The following is a 23,756-nucleotide window of genomic DNA, read 5'->3' on the forward strand; positions in this document are numbered from 1 at the left end:
CCGTGCACACAACAGGCTCCCTGAAGATCATCAGGCCCCAGCGCTGCATGTCATTAGCATGCAGGATGCCTCCACATTCACCGACACGCAAACTGCTCACAAGAAAAGCAGGGAGAACCTCATTATTGGATCATCATCACACAAAGACGCACACTCTTTTAGAGCATGTGGGTCAAATATGTTTTTAAGGTTAAAAAAAAAAGGATTTGTTAATAAGGTCAAACATAATGAGTCTTTGACCCCAAAGATGCTGTCTGCAGCAAACTGACCAGCTGCTTATAAGCTCCCTGCAGGATAATGCATGCAGGAGCTTGTCATATCAAACACTGACACCACTCCTACATGCCTGTGAGTGAGCGTGCACCTCCCTTTGTGTGCTCTTATTTGCATAATCAGTATTCTGTCTTTTCCATTTCCTCCTCCATTTAGCCTGTTTAGATGTCTTCGATAATGGGGGACTTCAAGGTCAAGTGCTTGGCTCAGCATAGTTAAACTTTAATGTGGTTAATGTTTTAGGCTGCCTCCCTCAAAGTGCACGTGTCTTCTCCTTCCTGTCCATTTTGCACTGCTTTTCATTGTATTGATCCCCTGTGATTGGTGGGCTGGGGGCAGAAAAAAAAGGAACAAGCTACTCCCTCTAGTGGTGACTGATGGTGAAACCAGGATAAGATTTGTGATCAAGATGTGTCCGGGAAATTTTTTGAAGACCCCTTTCTATGAACATTATGTTTTTAAAATGTTCATGGAGACTTTTTTTTCTCACAATGGAGGACATAAAAAACACAAGTTAAGTTGCACTTCTGAGTATTTCTTTATTCTAATCGTGGAGTCAGGAGCAGAGGAAACAGTCGGCAGGTTGCAAGCTCCCTGCTCTGCTCCATTCTGATGCATCAACATCGTCTCAGCTTTCCTTGTCTGAGCTGGAATCTGGATCTAAACTGTACGGCTGAATAGCTCCAACATTGCTCAGCCTTTTCGTTGCACCGGTGAGCTAGGGAAAGAGAGTGAAAACAAAAGGATGATGCGACATCAGGGCAGGCTTACTCCGCACTAACTGTCCCACCCAGAACACAGAGGCAAGTTTCTAAAGAACTACTGCCGCTCTGCAGAAACTATGTCCTATAAAACCCCACAGGTTTTTAAATTTTACAATGGAGCAAAAGATTATCGGAGTGGGACTTCAATGGTTGGGGCCTGGAAGTCTAACCTTCATGATTAAAGAAAGGGAAAATAGAAATTTAAAGCATGACTTTACTCTAACCAAAGCACAGTTCAACCAAAAAGATATTCTCATCAAAACAGCTGAAGTAACAGTTCTATATCTTTTCAAAAATCTTCTAAAACAAACATCCTTAACTTCTAATGATGGTCATATTGCACCTCATTGACTGTATACAAGACCTGGACTGAGTGAGTGACCTCACCCATAGAAAATGGTTTACTTCCGGTGCCAATGAAATGAAGTCATTTCAGTCGCCATTTTGTTTTGCAACACCAATGCCGCCATGGTGGAGCCAGAGGACGTCAGTTAGCAGCGATTGGTCCGAATAGGTCAGAGTCTGTACGTTTCTATGACAACCACTCTCTCCAGTCAGGAGCGAGCTTTTTAGAAGTTCACACCCCAACCATTTCTAAGCGGGCTCTGGATAATCTGTCAAACGTTGTGACCTATCAATGCAAGACCCCCTGCTTTTATTGAGACATCCGAATGGTTGGTTAACAATACGAAATACGGAAAAGTAGCATGAAAAATATTAGGATTATGAAGTTAAAAGAAAATGTATCAGTAAGAATTGCAATTTTGAGAAATAGAATGACTGAGTAACAGCTGTTTATTTCTCTACAGAAGTCTATGGGATTTTGGCTTTTTGGAACCAGCAGGTACTTCCTGTTTGGAACGCCAGGGGGCGGGGAGTCACTTAGTCCAGTCCTCACATACAGTCAATGTTGTAAAACAAACATTTTTACAAACAACCTCTGCAGGGTAGATAGGTTTTTACACATTTTAAAGAAAAGTTAGCAGAACTTCAGAGGTATTCACTTTAATTTGCACATCTTTTCATACATTTCCTAAATTTGGGGAACTTTTCTAACCACAGATCTGCTTTTTGAATTTAGTTTATACTAAATGATAAAAATGGCAAATATTTTTGTTTTAAATTTTCTCTATTTTGATTGAAATTTTTGCCAAGAAAGCAGAAAACGAAAGCAGAAAATATTCATAATATACCAAAGTTGAACTAAAATGTTATCAAACACAAGCAGAGCAACATTATCACTTTTAGTGCTTTAAAAGTTTATTTAGGTGCATTCTTTAGACCAGAAAATAGCATACAGAGCTGTAAAAACTCCCCACTTACTTCCCTTTTAGGTTGATTTTCAAAATGACAGAGAAAAACAAGGAAGTGCAAAAAAAAAGATAATATTCAAGTGAAAAAAACTTTAATATTAGCAACCAAAGAGGTGGTTCTTTCCAACATTTTTATTGCGTCCCTATATGTAAGATTTCGAAAATCAAATGCAAAGGAATCTGCACAAGACTTTTACATGAAAGAAAAATAAATAAGTGGTTATAAATAAAAAGAACGTGTCTCCTTTTATACAATGTAAACACAGACGGCCTTAAAGAACACAAAGTCTTTTAGCATAAAAGAAAATTAAAATCCTATTTTAAAGACAACTGGAACAACATCAGACAAAATCCTACATTTGTCAGCTAAAATAAATAAATTACCCTTTGTAATTCCTCCTAAATGTCAGTGCACTGAACTATAAATACAAAGCACAGCCAAAATGCAAATACTGGACAATATTTTCAGCATAATAATTCAGGACATACAGTAAGTTAAATCCTAACATCATGAGATCATCTGAAAACATGCAATATTTGTATTTCTCATAAAAATGAATCTAAAATGATTTTCAGCCTTTCAGGTTGATTTTCAGAATGTTTTTTCTGCAGAAACAGGCCGTTTTCTGTGTGATTACACTCCAGAATATTGTGTGACTCACAAACACATAAGTTTGCCTTCCAGTACAACTATACTCCTCATGGGTGTCGGTTAGAATCCTCTCCACCATAAATATTCATGACCAAATGAACAGTTGGCTCCGGGACTCGTCCTTCCGTGTGCAGCCGTCGTCTCCTTCCAGCCGCGGGATGAAGGGAACAAAGAGGATGAAGAGCCGGCAAACTGAACACAAGAGGAGGAGCGGCCTTGAATGGAAAGGCTGCTCGAGCGAATGCACTCCAGAGCTCCAGATATCGCTCTCTTCTTTCCTGCCTGCCTGACTCTGAAGACTGCTGTTAGATCAGGGTTCTCTGCATTATTTACATCACTGACAGGCACACATGAAAAGCTGCACAAATGAGTAAAACTAAAGTGTAGAGACCCGGAGTCTCAGTGGAGTGTCTGCTTACTGGTCATCCCTGCTCCAACCGTCTAACAGTGAAGAGACACCACATGAATTATTCATACAGTACAAAAGCTGAGGCAGGTAATTGGGCCTTTGACTCCGCCCTCCCAGCACAAATGTAAAGACAAAATTCACAGACCAGAGGACATGGTGGTCCAAGGTCAGTCCCCTCTTCAGGCGCTCCTTACGGTCCCTGCTCAGTGTCTGGAAAACGCTGCTTCAACCTCCTCCTCCTCCTCCTCCTAATCCTCACTCACAGCAGCAGAGGAAGGAGCAAGACGGCTCCTCAGGCCCCCGGAATTTGCCAGAACAGGGTGTGTCTGTGCATTGTGCGATGAATGCGTGCAGATCGGTGATGCGAACCTGCTCCTGGGATTGAGCCTGTGACAAAGGTGACAAAGGTCAGAGCCTTCTCTGTCGAGCTGCCCAGGAGGCTCAACAATCACGACCACTTGGAACCAAAGGACGTACCATGATGGTGTCGTACGCGCCGGTGATGAGCGCGATGAAGAGCGATAGCACCATGTAGATGAAGAGGGAGATGAAGGTGTAAAGGTAGAGCTGGCTGAAGACCCACACCAGCGAGCTGCTTTGCTCCATCTCGGCGAACGTCACAAACATGTCATCCCCGTTGATGAGCGAGAACAGGCACTCTGACACCGTGGACAGGGAGCGGAACTGTGGGCAGAAAATCCCCTCACTCATCGTGATGGAGCTACGCTGTTTCATACGCTAACAGAAAGTCTCAATAGCATTACATGACAAAGCATTACTATAAAAATAAGAAAATGAAAGAAAATACCTCTGAATCCATCCTTAAACTGTTGCATTTGCTAAAACAGCCACAAAAATATATAATTCTGATCGTTTATAATTGAGTAGTGAAAAAAGTTCTTCTGGGAAGCAAAATTAGCGCATCTCCAGGGAAGTGATTTCAATAGAATCATTATATATATGAATTATTTCTGAACCTTAAAAGTCCAAATTATTTATTTCAAGTGCACAAAATGAATCATGTGTATATAAAGTGAACAGCTGGTTTGCAAAAGGCTAAAAAAAAAACAGCAGAGGAAAAAAAATAAGGATGTATGATCGATGTCTGAGGCAAATTGTTAATCGAATTCCATAATAAAATCGTTTCAAAATAAAATGAATCGATACTATTGGACAACACACACGTCATGGCAGCAAAAAATGATCAAGTCTTCATTAGAAGCAGCATTTCCATCACACATATGTGCAAAACTTTTTTAAAAATTCTAGAAATGTTGAAAAAACACAATTTTGTAGTTAATCCTAATAATGGTAAATGGTATATACTAATATAATGCTTTTCTACACACACATTCACACACTGGTGCCAACATTCCACCAGAGGCAGGGTGGGGTTCGGTGTCTTGCCCATGGACACTTTGACGCATGGGTGGGAATTGAACCTGCAATCTTACGATCATGGGTGGGCCGCCCTACCGCTGCACCACGGCCGCCCCCATATTGACGCAAATAAACACAAACCAACTCACGCAATAAGTCTTTTAAAAAACATGGTGGCGGATGTGAACAAAACTTTGATTGACAGCCGTTACATTCAAATGTCTGCCACGGCCCTAGCGCTCATCATCACCATCATCTTTCACAGGAGACGTCTGCGTCTTTTTTCGGCCATGGAGCGGCGAGCTCCTTACAAGTAGGAGGGGCTACGGATGAAGCCATTTTGGAAAATGGTGGTTGCTGATTTTCCAGAGGAGCTGTGGATTCAACACTTCCACATGACACGCTCAGCTTTTGATGAGCTGTGTGACGCTGTGGGATCTTCTGGTGGCGCCCGCTGTGCAGCGCCCAAGGCCGCCAGTTCCTACCAAGAGGCGCATCGCCATCCAGTTGTTGGTCACGTCACTCATTTAATTTGAAAAAAGTGTTTCCATTGCAGTTTTGCGAAATGTGTCAATTTCTTCAAAAACCAAATCCTCCAAGCCCAAGCAATTTTTTTCCGATAAATGCGAGTTTTCCCCCCGAAATTTTTAGGTTTCCATTAGTCGAATTTATTATCACAAATCCAATTTGCGGAATTTCATTGTCAATGGAGACGCAGCTACTCTTTAATGTGTGGACACACTTTGAATTTTGCAGACATGTGACCATACAGTGTGCTAGAAGGTTCTAATAATCTTCAGTTTATGTGGAAAAATAACAGTGGGCTGAACTTTAGGAATCTAAAATGTGAATGGATTTGACATTCATTCTTGTTTACTTGTTTGTATATTTAATTTACACCTGATTATCTTGCAAGAAACACAAGGACTCTGGAAGACTTTACCTGTTCAGTATCCAGGTGTTTCTCTCTGAGTCCCACTGGTTGAAGTTTTGCCTGAAGATGTCCTGGATCCATTTTAAGTCAGCGAATCGAATTGTTCAAAATGAACCAATATTGACTAATCCGATCAGCAACCACAGACTACGAATCCATGTTAAAACGAATCATTACACCTCTAATCGGAATGGAGTGGATCAGCTTGTGGCCGTTTCAGTGTATGTCCTTCGTCACAAATATGATCTTTATCAAACATTTGTCTGCTCCTGATGCACAACAATTTGAATTAAAAAAAATACTAAAAATGTAACATTTTAAGCTTAATTGTTCTCCAAATATGCCACAAGAACATGTTAAAAACACCCAAAACACAGTTTTCATTGGAGTTGGTCTTTAGTGATGCCAGTGGTACCTTTGTGTGATACGGGCCGAGCACAATCCACCCACAGAAGCAGTATCCTAAATAAATGGCAGCCACGCAGCAGCAGAAGCGGATGACGTTGGGGAACGCAGCCCGCAGAGTCACAATCAAGATCTGAGATGAAACGCAGAGACATGGGCTGGGATGAGGGGCTCTCTCTACCACAGAACACAATGAGGGTTCCACATACGTTGTACTTCTGAAAGAAGCTGAGGTAGCGGATGACTCCCACCCACACCAGGAGGGTGGAGGTTCCCAACAGAATCCCACACACATCATAGGAGGACAGAGTCTGAAATTCAAATATGAGACTTGTTATTTCCATTTTCTAGAAGAACAGATGCTATTTTTGTGTATCTCTAGGAACCAACAACCTCTCCTACTGGCAGAGATTGTTACCTTAGACTCTATTCCAATCTTGATGAAGCTCCCGATGATGGTGAACATGTCGCTGATGATCAGCAGGATGTACCAGCCGTTGATGAACTCCATCCTGTCTCCCCAGCTCACTCCCCGAGCAAGTTTGTGCTTGAAAAACTGCACATACTCCTGGACAGGAAGAGGAAGCGGATGTTCAGGTGCCTGACAGGCGCGGCGGAGCAAACGGAGGAGAGCTCGGCCCGCTTCGCTCACGTGTTGAAGGAGGATTCCTCTGAGGACGGAGCGGCCGCACAGCAGCAGCGACAACACGCACACGACCACCACCAGGCAGTCAAATAACTCCCGCGCGTAGCTTTCCGCTGACGGGAGGAGAAAAGACGAGGAATGACGTCACGTGACGGAATTTGGGCCCAACCGGTTCCCGCAGGACTCACCGTGTCCGGACACGTTGGGGTCCTTACACTCCTGGATGGTCGCCCGGTTGTGGAGAGAGATCCCAACTCTCCCGCTGTGTGCTTTGTTGTCCATGAGAATCTGACCAAAAAAACCAACGACAAAAAATGCATGATTAGTGCTATACATCTGTCACAAATCCAAAAAAGTTAGACTTGAGTTTTCAAAGTAAGAGTTTTGCTCGAAAATACTTTTTCCTTAAATATAAAATGTGCATTAGAAACTCTATAAATTAGGGCTGCACGATATGAGGAAAACTTGCGATATGCGATATTAGTGATCAATATTGCGATAACGATAAATTTGCGGTAAATAAACAAATAGAAAAATAAACAAAAACATCATTCCCATTTCATTGCAACAGTTTAAAAATTATACTCCAAATGACCCTCATCGACATGGGGGACAAACGTCAGGGTGGCTAACCCTGGTCCTCAAGAGCCTCAACCCTGTCTGTTTTCCAATTCTCCCTAGACTGCTCGATAATGATAACCAAAATCAGGTGTGTTCAGTCAATCAGGATGTGAAATCACTTGAGTCAGCCAATCAACAGCAAGCTGGTTAAGGAGAGCTGGAAAACGGGCAGGGTTGAGGCTCTTCAGGACCAGGGTTAACATAATAGGCCTCCATCTGATTGGTCAACAATGGGAAGGCGTCCATCTGATTGGTCAAAGCATAAAGGGATTTATTTGATTCGTTAAATGCTTCAAGCTGCTAGAAGATTGTTTTAACACATTTTGGGTTTGCGATTTATTGCGATATTCGCCGTCTTTTGCGATATGCATATTGCAGAGCTGGATATTGCGATAACGATAAATTTGCGGTATATTGTGCAGGCCTACTATAAATTAAAAAAAAATAACAGTATTCAGTATGGCTTCTAATTTAACCAAACATCTACCTTGTTGGTAAGAAAGAAACTGGACCAACAACACAGAAAACTTTATCAGCACAATGCAACGCGCCAAGATGTAATAAATGGTCTCCTTGGAAGCGCCATCTCTTTTCACCTGCATCCTCACCACAGACGTCTCAGAAACGGAGCGAGGACTAGAAAAAGACCCAACTCTGCCTGAAAAACCCAGGCCTGACACAATGCCGTCAGAACATTTCTTTCATGGCCGAAAGAACAAGGTCCTGAATACAAGAGGCTGAACTGAGCGTCCTCCGTAGGGTGGCTGGGTCACCTGGACGCCTCCTTGGGGAGGTGTTTCGGGCATGTCCCATTGGGCGGAGGCCCCGGGGAAGAGCCAGGACACGCTGGAGAGACTACGACTATGGCCTTGCATGGGAAGAACCTCCGAGAAGAGCTGGAGAAAGTGGCTGGGAGAGGGAAGTCTGGGCATCTTTGCTTAGACTACTGAACCTGACACCCAGTCCTGGATGAGTAGAAGATGGATGGATAGATGGATGGATGGATGGATGGATGGACGGACAGAAGGACGGACAGAATGACGGCTGGACGGATGGATGGATGGATGGATGGATGGATAGAAGGATGGCTGGATGGATGGATGGATGTTTGACAGATTTCCTTTGATGATCTGTTTCTGTAACATTTTTTGTAGCAGAAAAGGCTTTAAATAAGAGGGAAAAGCAGCTCACAGTGATGGCGAAGGTGTAGCAGTCTGGGATTTCATTGTTCAGGATGGTCTGAACGTTGATGGCCTTCAGCTGGAAGTCCATGGTCACGTTGATCAACCTGGAGGAAACATCAACAACAGATCAGCGGAGATTCACAGAGGAATCTCAGAAGAATCTTGGAATTCAAAGGAAATCTAACTTGGAAAAATGAAGGGTGAAGTTATGAAGGTCACCGTTTTCCGGAGTGGAATCTTCTGTGGTCGGATTCACTCCAAGGCAATCTGGGGAACAAAAAAACAGAAAATATGTGAGGAAGTAAGACTCCGAAGACTTTTTCACGTTATTCCTGCTTGTCCTTGATCACGTCCCACTGCAGAATCACCTTCTTGGAAACATCTGCAAAACTCTGTTTTGGAGCAGAGCATCTCCGCCAAACCAGCAGGTGCACGCAAATATTTCCTTTCCCAAAATGACACGCTGCTGCTAAAAAAAAAGAAGCTAAAAATAAACATGAGGGCTTAAATGTTTCCAGCTCAATCAGAGATGAATGTTAGGTCCTTAAAGACAAGGAAAATGGTGTTTTTAACGTGTTCTTGTGGCATTTTTCTTATGATGGGGGACAAATACTAAGAAAATTAAGTTTAAAATTGTATTTCTGAGTTTGTCTTTATTTAAATCATTGTGAATCAGGAGCAGACGAAACAAAATTGCCTCCTAGAAAAGGCTTGTAGTTCTGGTGGAGAAACTACTACGGCAAGCAACAAGGTCCCTGCTCCACTCTGATGCATCCACTTGCAGACAAATAGATCCATGATCGTCTTTGTTTTCCTCGTCTGAGCTGGAACCTGGATCTAAACCGTACGGCTGGATAGCTCTAATACTGCTCGCCGTGTTTGTTGCCCCGCTAATGTGAGGTTGGGGGTGTGAGGGTCGACTTTATTGTCAGTGTGGGAAATGATGATGGGAAGTGGGGGCGAGGTTACTCTCTAAAGTTTCTAATTAACAGCAGAAACTTCTTTTTGACCTGGACCAGTGGGAAAGCTCTAAGCTTTAGCGTCCAAAATGCACACTGACAATGGATAAAAGAAATGCTCCGACCTGTGAGAACATGTGGGTCGATGTCAAAGGTGTCGTTGACCGGCTCGATGCTGCCTCTCCTGAAGTACCGCTGGCAGAGGGAGAGGGCGCTGCCTCTGACGCCGACCCCCGTCACATAAGCGTAACGACCCAGAGCGATCTCCGGCAGAGCCAAGTACTGAGGAAACAAACCAAATAAAGAGATCAACTGAAGCAAAGAGAATGTTTCTATGGCAGATGACACGCAGGCGTACCCGCTCTAAGGTGTAGTTGATGTGGTCGTGGAGCTCGGCCTGCGTGTGGACAGCCTGTGGGACGTTGTCCTGGTAGTCCTTCAGGAAAAGGTGCTTAAAGGTTGCCGTGTTTTCCTCTTTGAAGGTCACGACCATCTGGTTGCTCAGGCCAAACATCACCAACTGGGAACCAAAGCAGGAAAAAAGCAGGAACCACATACTGCAGCATGCAGGAACACCCCCCTATGAGTGGATATATGACGGAGCTCCGCCCACCTGTACAGTCACAATGAGGATTTTCAGCAGCTGCAGGCCCAGCTTGAACGGCTTGCGGCCCTTAGCGTGATACTTGTCACACGGGCTCATGAAGAAGTACTTCAGTTTCCTCCTCAGGGCTTCCTCCTCTTCCTCTCCCTCGTCTTGTCGCTGCTGCTGGTGGAGGCTGCTGGGACGCAGGCTCCCCCTTTTAGACGGATCCCGGGACCCATAGGTGGTTGGAGAGGAGAGGAGTCGATCTTTCTCTAAACAAAACCCCAAAAAGATTTAAATCACTTTGGGATCAGCGAATATAAAGAGTGGGGGAGAAATAATTCATTAAAATGCCAATCACTTATTTTTCAAAGTAAAAGCATCGATTAGTTGAGAGGCTAGATCAGCATCTATACCGGTCCGTTACCATGGCAACGGAATAAAAAAGTGAAATGTGGCAGTCACCATGGAAATGGATGCCTGTGTTTTCCCTGTCCTTGTTCTGTTTGTTGTTTAGAATGAAAATATATAGTACTAAAGTATTTATAGAACAATAACAAAGGTAGGAAAAAGGAAATAATATTTAATTTACTATACTTACTTACTTTGCTCATGGATATTGACCAGTTTGAACTTTACAGGCAGATTTCAGTCTCTGTCTCATAAATAATTTGCTTCAAACAAATATATAAAGAACTGTACATTTATACATATTGGCAATCACCTCCAAAATATATATATATATATAAAAATAAAATTTCTTTAGAGGAAGAGCAAATCGTTCAATTATTTAAAAATGTCTTTTTTTCCTTGAGGTGAATGATAAAAAATGATTTGGGTTACTGACCTAAATTTCAGAAATATTGTAATAATCTTTTCTAATAACAATTACAAAGCACTGCGTTTTCTAATGAATACGGATTTCTGGAACAATGTGATGTTATTAATTTGAAGTTATTAACCAGAATATGAAATGTTTGTAAAAAATAAAATAAAATCTCTTTAACTTCAATGTTTCTCCCCCATCAAATGACGAATCATCTTAATTTTATATGTCTATGTACAGATGTGCATTGCTCTTGTTTGTATGGTGGCCCTGAAGTTCAAATCCCACCAACAAATCACTCAATGCAAAAACATTTTAAAGATCACGATAATTAAAAAGCAAATCAATTAAAAAATACAATGTTTTGATTCATTAACATTTTAGAAATGAGCAAAGAAAATTCCAGAAACCAAAACATGATAGAAAGAAAATAAAAATGAAACAGAAAACAGAAAATTGCTGGAAGTAGCTTCCAGAAAAAGAAAAAAAATATACTAATATTGACTTAAGAATTAGGGGAAGAGGGGCCAATATTAGCTCCGCCTCGGTTTCATTTTGATTTCTGGAAATTACTTCTGTTTCCCAAATTTTTATTTCATTTCATGTTTTAGCAATCGTGTTGTGGTTTTTCTGGGTTTTTGTTTTGATTTCTGATGTTTTCCATTTTTTTGTTTCGCCTCTTCAATTGTAATTGGTAATTCAGGGCCACCGTACAATTGTTTCATATTTGGTTTAGATTGCTTAAAATAAACCAAATCTAAATTTATTACAGTAAAATTTAAAAGACTGTAATCCTGAGGCTCATTTAATGATTACTTTAACCTGAATTAATGTCTCATTTTTTTGTTTTTTACTATTGTCTATCAGGCATCACTTACATCCTTAGAGATGCCAATGAGGAGATTTATATTTTTATTTAGGTTGATCTTATTGTATTATAAAGAAATAGCGCCTCATTTGAGTAATCATTACACTCGTTACTTTTTTTACTTGAGTAATTAGGAGCCCCGTTGTCACTCGAGTATTCTCTTTCTCTCTTTTTGATTAGAATTAAATGTTTTTGCTTGAAGAACCAGGATGACACAATGACGCTGTCTGCTGCTGCCTTCACTGACCTGAGGCTTCGTCCTGGCCGCAGGTGTAGCTCGAAGACGCCATAGCGGGACTGAACGGGGCCATTACCGGGACCAAAACGGCGAAAAAGACGACTTCATCTTCCAAACGCCCTCGGTGGAATAAAATTAATCGAGATCAAATGTAAAAAAGCTGCGGTCTAGGTGTCGCAGTGGAGACGACGATACTGCAGGTTGGAGGTAAACACAGCCACTTCCTTAAAGCCACGTGACACGTGAGTCACGTGACCGCACTGATCCTGACACGCTGCGGAAGATTCACCCTGCTAGTAATGGGTAATAAAACACAACAAAAACTCATTAAACTTTGTTTTAAATCTTTTTATGTTGCTGGCACAGTGTTCACATAATCTTCACAATAATTCCTCCACCTTAAAATATTACAGATGTTTGGCATTTATTTATTTATGTTTGTTTTTGCATTAAATCTAGCTTATTTTACCTCAATTTTTAATCCATATATTTACTAACCTATTTTTTAAGTGCTCAATTGAGTCCCCAGTGCAGCTGTCTGCATCAAGGATGTTGCTGCTTCTGTTTGTGGGCCCCATCCATGTTTCTGTGATGCCTGTTCTTTTCTTTTTCTTTTAAAAAATAAACTTTATGAACAAATATTGCACATACAGAATATCAAACATTGGCTACCCACTATGTGCAATGGATAAATTTTCACTTGTGCCAGGAAAATGAACAAAAATGTCATAAAGGCCATAATATCTCTGTTTGGGGAGCCTGTGTCCCAGACTTTTAAGGCGGTATGGGAGCTTTCAGAAGGATAAAAGGAGTGACGAAGGGGACAGTTAGTTAAATTAACGATTTATGTGTATATTTGTTTGAGACAACATTTTGTTGTATTGTGTAGTTAACTCCAGTTATTGGACAATCGACAGATAATGGACCCTTTTATTTTTTCCCTTACAGCATTACTTTAATATATATAAAAAAAGAAAAAAATGTATATAAAAAAGTAAAATAAATGATTAATCACTTATTGAAAATGGTTAAATTGATCAATGTTTAATGATAGTACTTCACTTGCTCCAAAAATTTATAAATTGATTCAAAAATCTTTCCTAATGTAGCATAATTTTGCACGTTTTTAACTTTTGATGCTTGATGAAATTTTGTTATGAAAATTCCTGAAACAGTGTTGTGTCTATTTTACAGATATAGTATTATGTTTTATTCATATGAATGACTTTTATAAGTAACTTAATCTGCATATATTTTAGATGACTGATCTGCATTTGCCATGTTGATTTCTAAAATAGTTATTATTTACATAATAATTAAGTAATTCATCTTTGTCATGTGCTTTATCGATACCTTCTGATTTTTAATTCTGTCTGATAAAAACTGGGAACCGGATATTGATAAATCATGTAATAAAATGGTTATAGTATAACGGGGTGGGATTTTCCGGACTATAAGTCGCACCGGAGTATAAGTCGCACCAGCCCAAAAATGCATTATAAAGTAGAAAAAAACACATATAAGTCGCACTGGACTATAAGTCGCATTTTAACTTTCACAACCTTAAATGACACAATCATAGCAGACTGTTTATCTAATAATTTCACAGTAATCTTTTCTCAAACTTATTTATTTATTCTTTTCATGAAGCATCATTGGCCAACTAATACTCTGTTTTCATCCTGTATTTGTAGAAACAGTTGTCATTTTTATTGCATTTCTGAATCTATGAAATCATTGGAAAATAGAATATTTTGTTGTTAGCCTTCAAAATCTTACTGTAAAAAAAAGTTTGCTGATTCTCTGAGTCACTTAACATACTCTTAACACTTAACATACCTCATACATCAAATTGACCCAGGAACATCATCTCTGTTCCTCACAAATGAACATAACAGGAGGGTTAACAATGTATTTATTTCAATTTATTTCTAATAAGTCGCTGCGGAGTATAAGTCGCACCCCTTGCCAAACTATGAAAAAAGGGCGACTTATAGTCCGGAAAATACGGTATATAAATTTGCTTCCTTCCACTCCCTTTCAAGCAATATTTATTAATATGTCTAATTATCATACATTTGATTAGTTACTTTATGAATGTACAACTGATGATTATATTGCTTTGGTGTATTATTTCTACTTAATTGCTTGAAATAAACCATTTCAAATCAAATCAAATGTCAATAGTTTGATCCGGTCACTTTAATTTGATTGTTTTGTGTTATTTAAGTCAGCTTATAGTATTTTTTGTGTAATGTTTGATGTTAAGTATTGTCTATTTTGTTTAGTTGACCCATCAATGGCCCAATCAGCAAATGTATTACTCATTTGGCTCTATTGGGTAAATAAAATTCCACATTTTTATTCATCCAGATGGTTCAACATCCCAGCTTCTTTCTGTGGTGTTTTCCATCTGGACTTCTCCATTCCACACTCGACACAGATGTTTCTGTACACTTTTTCGTCCATTTGGTTGTGGCGTTCCGTGTACGCTCAGCCTGCATCGTGCTGGAATTGTCCCAGGAGCGTGTTTGCACAGCCTGCAGCTGGAGTCCTGCCCGGTGAGGTGGATTCTGATCTCTACTGATCCTGTGCTGCCGTGATTTGTATCGCTGTGGCGTCTTTCTTTGATCAGCTGCAGTTGGGATCAGCTGTGGGACATACCCCCCCCCCCCCCCCCCCCCCCCCCCCCCCCCCCTTCAGGTTTCTGCTGCTTGAGGTTTTTCATGAGCACGCCATCACTTGGAGCCATCTTGCTGATTTTCCTGGATCTTTGTTGTTGTTTTTTCTTTTCTTAGATAATCACATTTGTGGGCTGCACGGTGGTGCAGTGGTTAGCACTCTTGCCTCACAGCAAGAAGGTCCCTGGTTCAGGATCTCCTGGCTGGGGAACCTGAAGCAGAACATCAATGTGGGACCTTTCTGTGTGGAGTTTGCAGGTTTTCTTTTTCATCTCTTCTGGACAGTTTCTAATGAGCAGCAGGGCATAGATGTTGATAACCCAGACATTATTCAGGCCATTCCTGAGTCGCCTCACTGGCCGTTTCACTTAATAAAACTTTTTAATCATTTGCTTTGGTGCAGATGCTCAGTAAGAAATAAACCCCTAAAGACAAAACGGTTATCACTTGGCCAGAGTTATTAAAGGTGTATTTATTTTTTTACATGAATTGGTTTGAGCATTTAATTAAAAAAGAAAACTGTATGAATTTTTGCACATTCTTTCATTATAACAATGTTCTACTATTTCCTGTTTGTGATGGTTGACCTGTTCTCCAGCATTTTACAAACTTTGTCAAATTAAAAAGGAGCTGAATTGAATCAACTGAATCTTTTTTTAAGATGCAGATAGAAGTTTGCACCACTTTAATATTTTTTTTTAAATTTTCTATACTCTGTTTTACGACTCAATCGTATCTGTCAGACGTCTGCATTTCTAATATACAGAAAAGCATCCTGGGCCCTTGACTTCTCCACTGCTGTGCCTGTCAGTGAGAAAATGTGGAAACTTTTGACAATGACAACTAGTAAAAGTGTTTTATTCCAGGAATTTAAACTCAAACCCAATAAGACATGCTTCACATTTATAACAAAAAAAAATGGAATGAAAACAAAAAATAAAAACTCTGGATGTCCAAAAAACATTTGACTGAAATGAAATAAATGACATTTTCTGTTCAACTTTAGCTCTTTACTTTGTCAAGAAGGGTTTTTCCCCCCTTGGCTCTCATTTTTAGCCAAATAGATTGTCAAGTTTAAATCTTGAATGTTCAGAATCTTAGAAATGAATTTTTATTTATTTAATATTTATATTTTATGGAACATGGGTGAGTCAAAAAGGGTTCATGCCATCACGGAAGATATCAGGCTAGACATGACCCACGAGTGCTTTTTTTGTTTGTTCTACATGAGTTTCAGTGAAACATCGACATCCATTCATTCATTCGCAGAGTCACACACCATAAATAATCTAGGTTCCTCTTCATCCCACATCAGCTCATCACACACACACAGTCGCTCTTATCTGCCATCCAAAGCCTTGTCCCTGACTATTACAGCCTCGTTGAACTTGATCATCAGGGTGGTGCCTTTGTGCCAGTGAGCAGTGACTTTAGCGGGGAAGCCGCTGTGTGTGAGGATGGCCTCCACGATGCCCGCTGTGAAGGCAGCACAGTTCAAGCTGCTGTTCTCCTTGGGAACCGAGATGTACGTGTTGATGAGCGGATCTTTCTCAATAATGTAGTAGGTCTTGTCATCGTCGTTGGCTTGCTCCAGCTTATCTGCCTCCTTACCGAACAGGGACCTCCAGACGTTCACCTGAGGCAAAAAGACGTTCAGCTCGCAGATCGACTCAAATCGAGCCAGCGCTTGAGTTCTGCTCACCTTAATGAAGAGCAGCATGTTGAGGACTTTGGTCTCCCTCTTCCCGTTCTTCTCTCTCAGCACCAGGACGTCCAGCATGCTGGCTCCAACGCTCTGACCCATCTCAGAGAGCCGGGTCTGCAGCTCGGACACCGAGTACACCCGGCTCTGACAGTACTGGACCATCTCTGAGAAGAGCAGGGCGAAGGTGCTCAGGCTCACCTCCGTCTTGGGTCGGGTCAGGGCTCGCTCCAGGATGGTGGATTTCCCTCGAGTAAACCGCGTGTCCATTTTCTGTAAATCAGTTTACGTGAGGTTATCGTCTCTATTAAGTAGAAGACTAGGAATAATAGTGATTACATTTCAATTGATTCCTTTAAAGTTAAAGATGCAACATAAATGCTCATTTTGCTTAGAAAAATCTCGCAACTTTTGTAAAATGTGATACTTAAAAGCAAATATTAATTAAAAGAGCCTCAGCAACGTTGTTAAAAACAGGAAGAGATATACTAGGAACAGCTGATGATTGTCGGAGCTGACTAACACACAAATACAATTTGGATTGCGTGTGTTAGTTAGTGAGTCACTTAAATGTTTCAAAATAAAGCGAGGACAAGCTTTAAATCGTCCAGGTGGGCTGTCGGGGTCTCAGTTCACTAGGATGAATGAACTAAAGGCTGCTATGTGTCTGTTCTGTTCAAGCTTGGCACGAAAAATATCACAATCCGCCAGATTTAGCAGCAACTTTCGGCCCCGTCAAGACGTGTTAAACTTCTCTGAAACGTTTTAACTTTGAAAAATAGTAAATTCTACCAGTTTTCCATATCAAAACAATTAAATGATCGTAGGCGACAGTCTCGGTAAGCTAGCCAAGTAGCAACAAATCTTAGCCCGGTTCCTCAAGTTCGATCGGCCAAAAGGCTAAAGGCAAAGCAAAGACGCGCGCTATTCACAGCAAAAGATAAATAATACTATATTTTTATACAATAACTTTCAAAAAACACACCTTGTTAAGGCTTCAGTGTAGCTTGTCGTCGGCTTTTTCAATTGTGTCCTGACGGATGTTAATATTTGTAAATTATGATATCGCCCCCTAGCGGAGCGGAGGCCCCAGTGCTTGTGTTGATTTCCCCTTTCTATTCTTTAATTGCAATAGTTGCAGTTATTAAGTGCTTATTTGGTAGTTTTTTTATTTGTTATCAAATTATTATTTTTAATGTATGTTAATATAAAATGCCTTATTTCCTTATAAAGAAAACCAAAATGTTTGCAGAAGGAAAATTGAACTTTGTAAAAGGAAGCTGCAAGTGCACATTTAACCATTAATCAGTGTTTTTTTTTTTAGAATGTCTGCTGTAAAAACTGGACATGGAAAAAGCACAAATGAATGATTTGTTTTGTTACTCCAGCACTCTTCCAGCTTGTTTTTTATACTGTACTTTAAGCTAATATTTTCAATCTCCTAAACATATTTTTTTTTAGTTTTCTTCCCCATATGAACTTCCTGTTGTGAAATATTACAGCCTTTCCTTTTTGCATGCTTTACCTTCTGCAGTGGATTTTCCGTATCACATATAGAGTATATCCTCAGGGGTACCGACTGCAACATGCTTTTGTAGAACATCTAGTCTTTGCACACAACAACAGCATCTGCATAAATGTGCAGAGTTGCAAACTGTACCTGGACGTGTGGAAATCTTCAGTTTGCATAATTCATATAGTTTTGGGATTTCCTCATTTTTGCAGCCTGTCTGATGATTTTCTGATTATTGTGCAGACTTGCTTTTCAGAAGAGTGTCCTCAGGTTGCACAGAGGATGCCACTTTTCTCCCAGGGTATCAAATTTGATTATTGCTGACACAAGCATGTCTGGATGTTTACAGAAGTCTGGAATTTTTTGAAAATGTCCGTCACAGAGGAGGACCTTGACTTCTCATACTGCAGGTGCCGGCTTCCCACATGGCTCAGGCGGGCGCACACGGATGAACAGCAGGCGTGGCCGTGTGCGGCCTTTACATAACCACATAAACGCCCATAAATGAGCGGATAAAGACCGGACCTCACGCTTGAAGCAGAGTTTCTCCACGGATCAGGATGAAGGAAGGCGGCTGGAAACTGACCCTGGCTGTTCTGGTGCTGTTGGTCAGCACACACGCAGACGGTAATCCAAAATTTATGTTGCAACATAAATGTGTAAATTGCATTTCTGTGGAATTATTAACCAAGCAGCCTATAAAAAGTATAGACAAAGATTATTATAGACATTTCTAAATATTTTTTGTTTATGCAATGGACTTTTAATACTTTTATTGCTTAAAGCAGATATTTTCCTTTTTAAAAATGTATATATTACAGGTTTTAAAAGGGAAATAAAAAGGTTTTCCAATAATTCAAGGTTTGTTTTGAAGGAGAGTTAAAGTTGCAACCAATAACTAATCAACAAGGTAAATGTTTCCTTTGGTTTGGTCTGTTATTTTTTTGTTATTGAAATAAAAATACTTTTAGAATTTCTAATTACTGATCCTACAAAACCTTTTAGTCACTGACAGAAATTCAAGAGATGATGAAAATATTTGAACAGAAATGAACAAATAGAAAAATCTTAGTGATCAGTATTGAAAAAAACAATGATGAATAACTAAAAATAGTTGAAAACTGTCAAATTAAAAGTTTACAGGTAAACTGAACTCAGTCTTTATATATTAATAGAAAATAAAAGCATGGAAAAAGCAGATGTGTTGTCCTTTGTCTGAGTTTTCTGCATCCTAGGGATACCACACCCCTTACTAGCTCTTTACTACCAAGAGATGCTGAAACTGAGCTGAAAGGGTTTCTGGGAAACAGAGATTCATGTAACATGCTCCTACTGTATGTTTTTAATTTTTTTTGGTCTCCAGCCTTGTTTTCGTGCCACATGAAAGACTTCATTAAGGCGGTGCAGCAGGTGGAGGATGAGAACCCTGAGCTGGAGGCGGTGGAGGTGCTGAGGATGCTGCGCCGGACCGCCCACCTCAATGACGCCTTCGTTCAGCACTTTCTTCCAGACGCTGGCTCCAGCGGTCCTGAGCTGGACGCCGACCTCTCTGGTTACCTTCAGAGGGCTGTGCAGCACCGAGTGCTGGAGGGAGCCAGGGAAGAGGGCGTGGTTCTGGCTCCCGATGGGATGACGGTGGCCGTGGGTCCGCTACTCCTGGGCATCGAGGCTGGTTTCCTGTCCACGATTCCCGGCCGCGTTCCGGGACTCTACCAGCTCACTCTGGCTGGAGATCTTGGCGTTTCTATTAGACGGCGTTCTGAGAACGGCGAGCCTCTTGGAATAGATGGCTGCTGGGACAACCTGACCGCGCCTCAGGTTTTCACGCTCTCGGACACAGCATCCACACTCACTGCAGCTCAGGTCCACGGGGGCATGGATGGGGTGATTCTGGGAAAAGAAGTTTCTGCCAAAGCAGGAGAGTCTGTGAAGCTCAGCAGCCTCCTCACAGACTACTACCTCCACCAGCTGGACGCCAAAGGAATGGACGGCGCACCTCGCCTCATCAGCCGTCGCCGCAGGGAGCTCTTCAAAATCCTGGTGGCTCCTCCAGTGCTGATCCGGCAGGTTGCAAAATCCATGGAGCTGCGGGAGAAACTGGAGGGCCGCGTGAAGATGGAGGTCCGGCAGAAGAGGCGGCTGATGGCTGCGGTGAAGGAGACCATGAAGGAGTTTGTCCACGTCTTCATGGGTGAGAAAACAGAGGAGGGGGAATGTGGGCAATCTGCAACAAACTAACCGATGTTCTCCATGCGCTCCAGAGTGCCCCCCCATCATTGCTCGCTGTACGTGGGGGGCGGCTCCCTACATAGGAACCCCCACCATGCTGTCTCTGCCACTGACCTACCTGTTCATCCACCACACCGCCAGCCCGAGCCAACCCTGCCTGACCTTTGAGCAGTGCTCAGCGGACATGCGCTCCATGCAGCGCTTCCACCAGCAAACCAACGGCTGGGATGACATCGGATACAGGTAAGCGGCGCAGGAGAGGACGACCAGCTCATCCACAGCTGTCTCACACACCTGCTGTGTTCCTGAAGCTTCGTGGCCGGCTCGGATGGAAACATCTACGAGGGCCGTGGGTGGAAGTGGCAGGGGGCCCACACCGGGGGCTACAACTCCAAGGGCTACGGCGTCTCCTTCATCGGAGACTACACCTCCACCCTGCCCAGCCAGCACGCCATGGCACTGGTGAGGGATCAGCTGGCGTCCTGTGCCGTGGCAGGTGGGCAACTTGTGTCCTCCTACATCCTGAAGGGGCACAGACAGATGGTGAGCACAGAATGCCCCGGGAACATCTTCTACAAGGAGATCACGACATGGGAACACTATCAGGTAAGGACGGTGAACCACAAGCAGGACCTCCTCTGAACTCTTCATAGGTTTCAAACTACAATCTAAAATGAAATTTCAGATAACTATAAAGTCCCACTCCAATCATGTTTTGATCACTTTTCAAAGAGTCACTGGTGATGTTATAACCCTTGTGCTATCCAATGGGGTCAAGATGACCATTGACGTGTTATTCCTACCATGACAAAGGTGGATAAAGGTGGAGAGGATTTCATGTAATTCATGGACACCAGTGAAGATCACAAATGATTGAAGAAAAAGGTTCAGCGCACTGTCTAGTGGGTCTAGATGACCCCACTCCCAATGTTAAAGTGCCTTGGATAGCACAAGGGTCAATTATGATTATGCCGTTTTTAGCCAAAATCCAAAAACCTGTGTCACTTTCTGGGACATAGTCTCTGCAGAGCGGCAGGAGTTCAGTAGAAGTTCACCTCTGAGTTGTGGGCGGGACCATTGATGCTTCCCATCATCCATTTGTTGACATTCTCTCCTGCTGGCTTACAGCCTCTCACGACCCCAACCTGACACCAGTGGTGTGATGGACGTGAATCGATGTGTCTGCAAGCGGGAGCACTAGAATATATCAAGACAGGGAGCTTGTGGGTTCCTGCAGTTTCTACATCAAACCTACAAGCTTCTCCAAACGCCACCTTTTTAACCACTTCTGATTCACAAGGAACTGAATAAAAAATACTCAGAAATGCAATTTTAAGCTTAATCTTGTTTAGAAATGTCCCCAATCATCAGAAAAATGCTACAAGAGCATTTTAAACAAACACACAAAAAACAATTTAATCATCTTAACTTTGTCTATAGGAAGAACAAATAGTGGCTGTTTTTATCCATATATATCTATCCTGTTATTGTTCTATGCATCTCCTTTGCCCTAATAAATTTTATCTAGATCCAGTATTGAGGTTTTTTTAGTCAGGTAGGGGGGACAGTACACAGGTGACAACGATGAGGAGAGATTGGTACAAAGGAAGTAAACTCAAAACCATGACAAAACAGTAAACCTTTCAAAATAAAACAGGAAACAGAACTCAACCATGACAGAAACAAGATGGAAAGCAAAAACCAATACATAGAAACCCAAACCATGACATTTTATGCTTTTTATAAACAAAACTGCAGACAAAACATGTCAAACACAATTTGAGAACATGTGGAAACGCAGGTTTGGTTTTCCTGACCTACTTTCTTTCGTCATAATGAAATCAGACTTACCTCTAGATTACGACCCTCCCAGAGCCCCCAGGTCCTCAGGTGCCGGTCTGCTGGGGGGTAGAACAAAAACCCACGGCGAGGGCACACTCCAGCACCGTGGGCCTGGGAACTCCAGACTTAACTTTTTAGCTTAGCTTTTACATTTCCTCATTTTCTATTTGGATTTTATGGAGCTTTTTTTTGTCAAATGTTATTGTGTGTTGAGATGACTTGATGAAGAATTTTGACTGTTGTTTTGATTGTTTATTCATTTGATGTAAAGCATTTTGGGGTGTTCTGCAACAGGAAAAGAGGTCTGCAAGTAAAGTTGAATTTGAAAAACGTGTTTTCTTTCTTCCAGCCATGATGGCGACTCGCTTCAACCTAAAGAAGAAGCAAAACAAGATTCTTCTTCACAATAAAAGCTTGCTCTTCCTCTCATCTGCTGTTTGTTGGCGTTATCTTTTATCAAATACATTTCTCACATAGATATATGGAAGTCTGCTGTCTTTTCTAAGTTATGGAAAATTTGCAGGAGAAATATTTTTGTTTAAAAATGACCTTGCAAATTACTTTAGGCCCTAATTACCTGACATTTATTTTTTAAATTTACCTTTAATGTAGATAGTAGAATGTGGATAGTGATTAGATGTTTCATGTGCATCAATGCATCCATAAAATAAAATTGGATCTAGAAATTGTAGGATTTTTCTTCTAGCGTCTCCTTTTGTCAAGCACTTTACGCGGCACTCCAATCAACTTTTGATCTATTGTAAAAGTCTTCACGGTGGTCTTTTAAATATGATTATGCCGTTTTTAGCCAAAATAAAAAAAACAATGTGTTATTTTCTCGTACATAGTTTCTGTAGAGCAGCAGGGGTTCATCAGAAGTTCACCTCTTCTAAGTTGTGGGTGGGGCACGGAGTAAGCCCACCCCCATTTCCCATCAGTCCTCTGGTTTACACACTCTTCCACTAGCTTACAGCCACTCACACCTCCAACCTAACATTAACGGTGCAACAAAAATTTTGAGCAATATTGGAACTTTCCAGTTGAGAAAAATCAAGACATACGTGGATCTATTTGTTTACAAGGGGATGCATTGGAATAGAGCAGAGCAGGGAGCTTGTGGGAGTAGTTTCTACGTCCCAAATATGATCTTTTACCAACTGCATTTTCCGTCTGCTCCTAATTCACAATGATTTGAATAAAAAGATATGTAGAAAGGCAATTTTAATCTTAATTTTCTTTATATTGACGTCCTCCATCGTCAGAAAAGTGCCACAAGAACATATTAAAAACGCTAAAAACACAATTTTCATTGGAGTGGGCCTTGACAACTTTCTGTTTACTGTGTCTATTTTAATATTCTATTTTATGTTTTAAAAGGTAATCAATCAGTCAACCATTTCATCAATCAAACGTCGTCATAAAGTAATAAAAGTTAAACATTAAGTTTTTGCAAGCTAAACATGATCATGCAGTTCCACCAATGACCTAACGGGGGCGACATTTATCCTTTTGATAATTAGACGTTTATTTATACACCTCAATTTGAAAAACAAAACTGAAAACCAAAGTATTTCATATAATATCATAAACATATAGAAACGTATAATTTCTTATGAGTAAGTCTACGTACGTTTTGTTGACGTAGTATAAATGTTATTACAGAATAATGAGCTCGCGCACGGAAATGTGACAGGTCAGGTATATAGCTGAAGAAACCCATAAGTGCTAAAG

At 41.2% G+C, this 23,756-nt stretch overlaps 3 protein-coding genes across 3 annotated transcripts; 1 reads left to right on the top strand and 2 right to left on the bottom strand.

The window, feature by feature from the left end:
* Positions 1 to 2,275: 2,275 nt before the first annotated feature.
* Positions 2,276 to 12,303, bottom strand: LOC101160414 (mucolipin-1). Its single transcript, XM_004071978.4, has 13 exons — positions 12,068 to 12,303; positions 10,154 to 10,398; positions 9,899 to 10,060; positions 9,666 to 9,822; positions 8,767 to 8,848; positions 8,589 to 8,685; positions 6,965 to 7,064; positions 6,783 to 6,889; positions 6,549 to 6,698; positions 6,340 to 6,441; positions 6,141 to 6,263; positions 3,889 to 4,095; positions 2,276 to 3,798 (listed from the first exon to the last, which is right to left on the bottom strand). The coding sequence occupies exons 1-13, from the start codon at positions 12,129 to 12,131 to the stop codon at positions 3,667 to 3,669; spliced, it is 1,728 nt and encodes a 575-aa protein (XP_004072026.2). The 5' UTR covers positions 12,132 to 12,303; the 3' UTR covers positions 2,276 to 3,666.
* A 3,264-nt stretch (positions 12,304 to 15,567) lies between these two features.
* On the bottom strand, positions 15,568 to 17,532 carry trappc5 (trafficking protein particle complex 5). Its single transcript, XM_004071840.3, has 3 exons — positions 17,427 to 17,532; positions 16,442 to 16,714; positions 15,568 to 16,375 (listed from the first exon to the last, which is right to left on the bottom strand). The coding sequence occupies exons 2-3, from the start codon at positions 16,709 to 16,711 to the stop codon at positions 16,079 to 16,081; spliced, it is 567 nt and encodes a 188-aa protein (XP_004071888.1). The 5' UTR covers positions 16,712 to 16,714; positions 17,427 to 17,532; the 3' UTR covers positions 15,568 to 16,078.
* A 917-nt stretch (positions 17,533 to 18,449) lies between these two features.
* pglyrp2 (peptidoglycan recognition protein 2) lies at positions 18,450 to 22,454 on the top strand. The gene is made up of 5 exons (XM_004071841.3): positions 18,450 to 18,581; positions 19,318 to 20,145; positions 20,216 to 20,426; positions 20,495 to 20,789; positions 22,375 to 22,454. The coding sequence occupies exons 1-5, from the start codon at positions 18,515 to 18,517 to the stop codon at positions 22,378 to 22,380; spliced, it is 1,407 nt and encodes a 468-aa protein (XP_004071889.1). The 5' UTR covers positions 18,450 to 18,514; the 3' UTR covers positions 22,381 to 22,454.
* The last annotated feature ends 1,302 nt before the right edge of the window (positions 22,455 to 23,756 follow it).

Source organism: Oryzias latipes, chromosome 8 (assembly GCF_002234675.1).
Source record: "Oryzias latipes chromosome 8, ASM223467v1".
NCBI lineage: Eukaryota > Metazoa > Chordata > Actinopteri > Beloniformes > Adrianichthyidae > Oryzias > Oryzias latipes.